The sequence below is a fragment of the Calidris pugnax genome, unplaced genomic scaffold, assembly GCF_001431845.1.
Source record: "Calidris pugnax isolate Ruff unplaced genomic scaffold, ASM143184v1 scaffold341, whole genome shotgun sequence".
NCBI classification, from domain to species: domain Eukaryota; kingdom Metazoa; phylum Chordata; class Aves; order Charadriiformes; family Scolopacidae; genus Calidris; species Calidris pugnax.
Genome location: NW_015091149.1, coordinates 1,375,089 through 1,375,369, shown reverse-complemented (window position 1 = coordinate 1,375,369; position 281 = coordinate 1,375,089). Strand labels below are relative to the sequence as shown.

The 281-nt window shown below is 63.3% G+C and overlaps 1 protein-coding gene across 1 annotated transcript in view; it reads left to right on the top strand.

Annotated features, from left to right (window-relative positions):
- WIPF2 (WAS/WASL interacting protein family member 2) overlaps positions 1–281 on the top strand; it is an 18,621-nt gene extending 18,340 nt beyond the window's left edge. Inside the window, exon 8 of the mRNA XM_014959139.1 lies at positions 175–281. Coding sequence (XP_014814625.1) covers positions 175–215 — 41 coding nt within the window. The 3' untranslated portion in view covers positions 216–281. The remainder of the gene's footprint in view (positions 1–174) is intronic.

Genomic DNA, 281 nt, shown 5'->3' with positions numbered 1-281 from the left:
GGGGGAAGGAGAGGGGAGGGGGGGGGGGTTGGAGGAGGGAAAGCAGCCGTGCTTCATCCCGCTCTGCAGAGCACCGAGGCAGCTGTGCTTTGAATCTGGGGGGGGCCACACATCATTCCAGCCATCCCCCCCTCCAGTTTTGGTCTCAAACTGGTTTTTTTTTCCTCTTTCCAGCTACGCGCGGGGCCCCCCCTCTGCCCCCCATCCCCAGGTGAAAGTGGGCTGCGCAGGCGGATTGTTCCTGAGCGGAGAGACGGACCTCCTTCCTCTTCCTCAGCCGG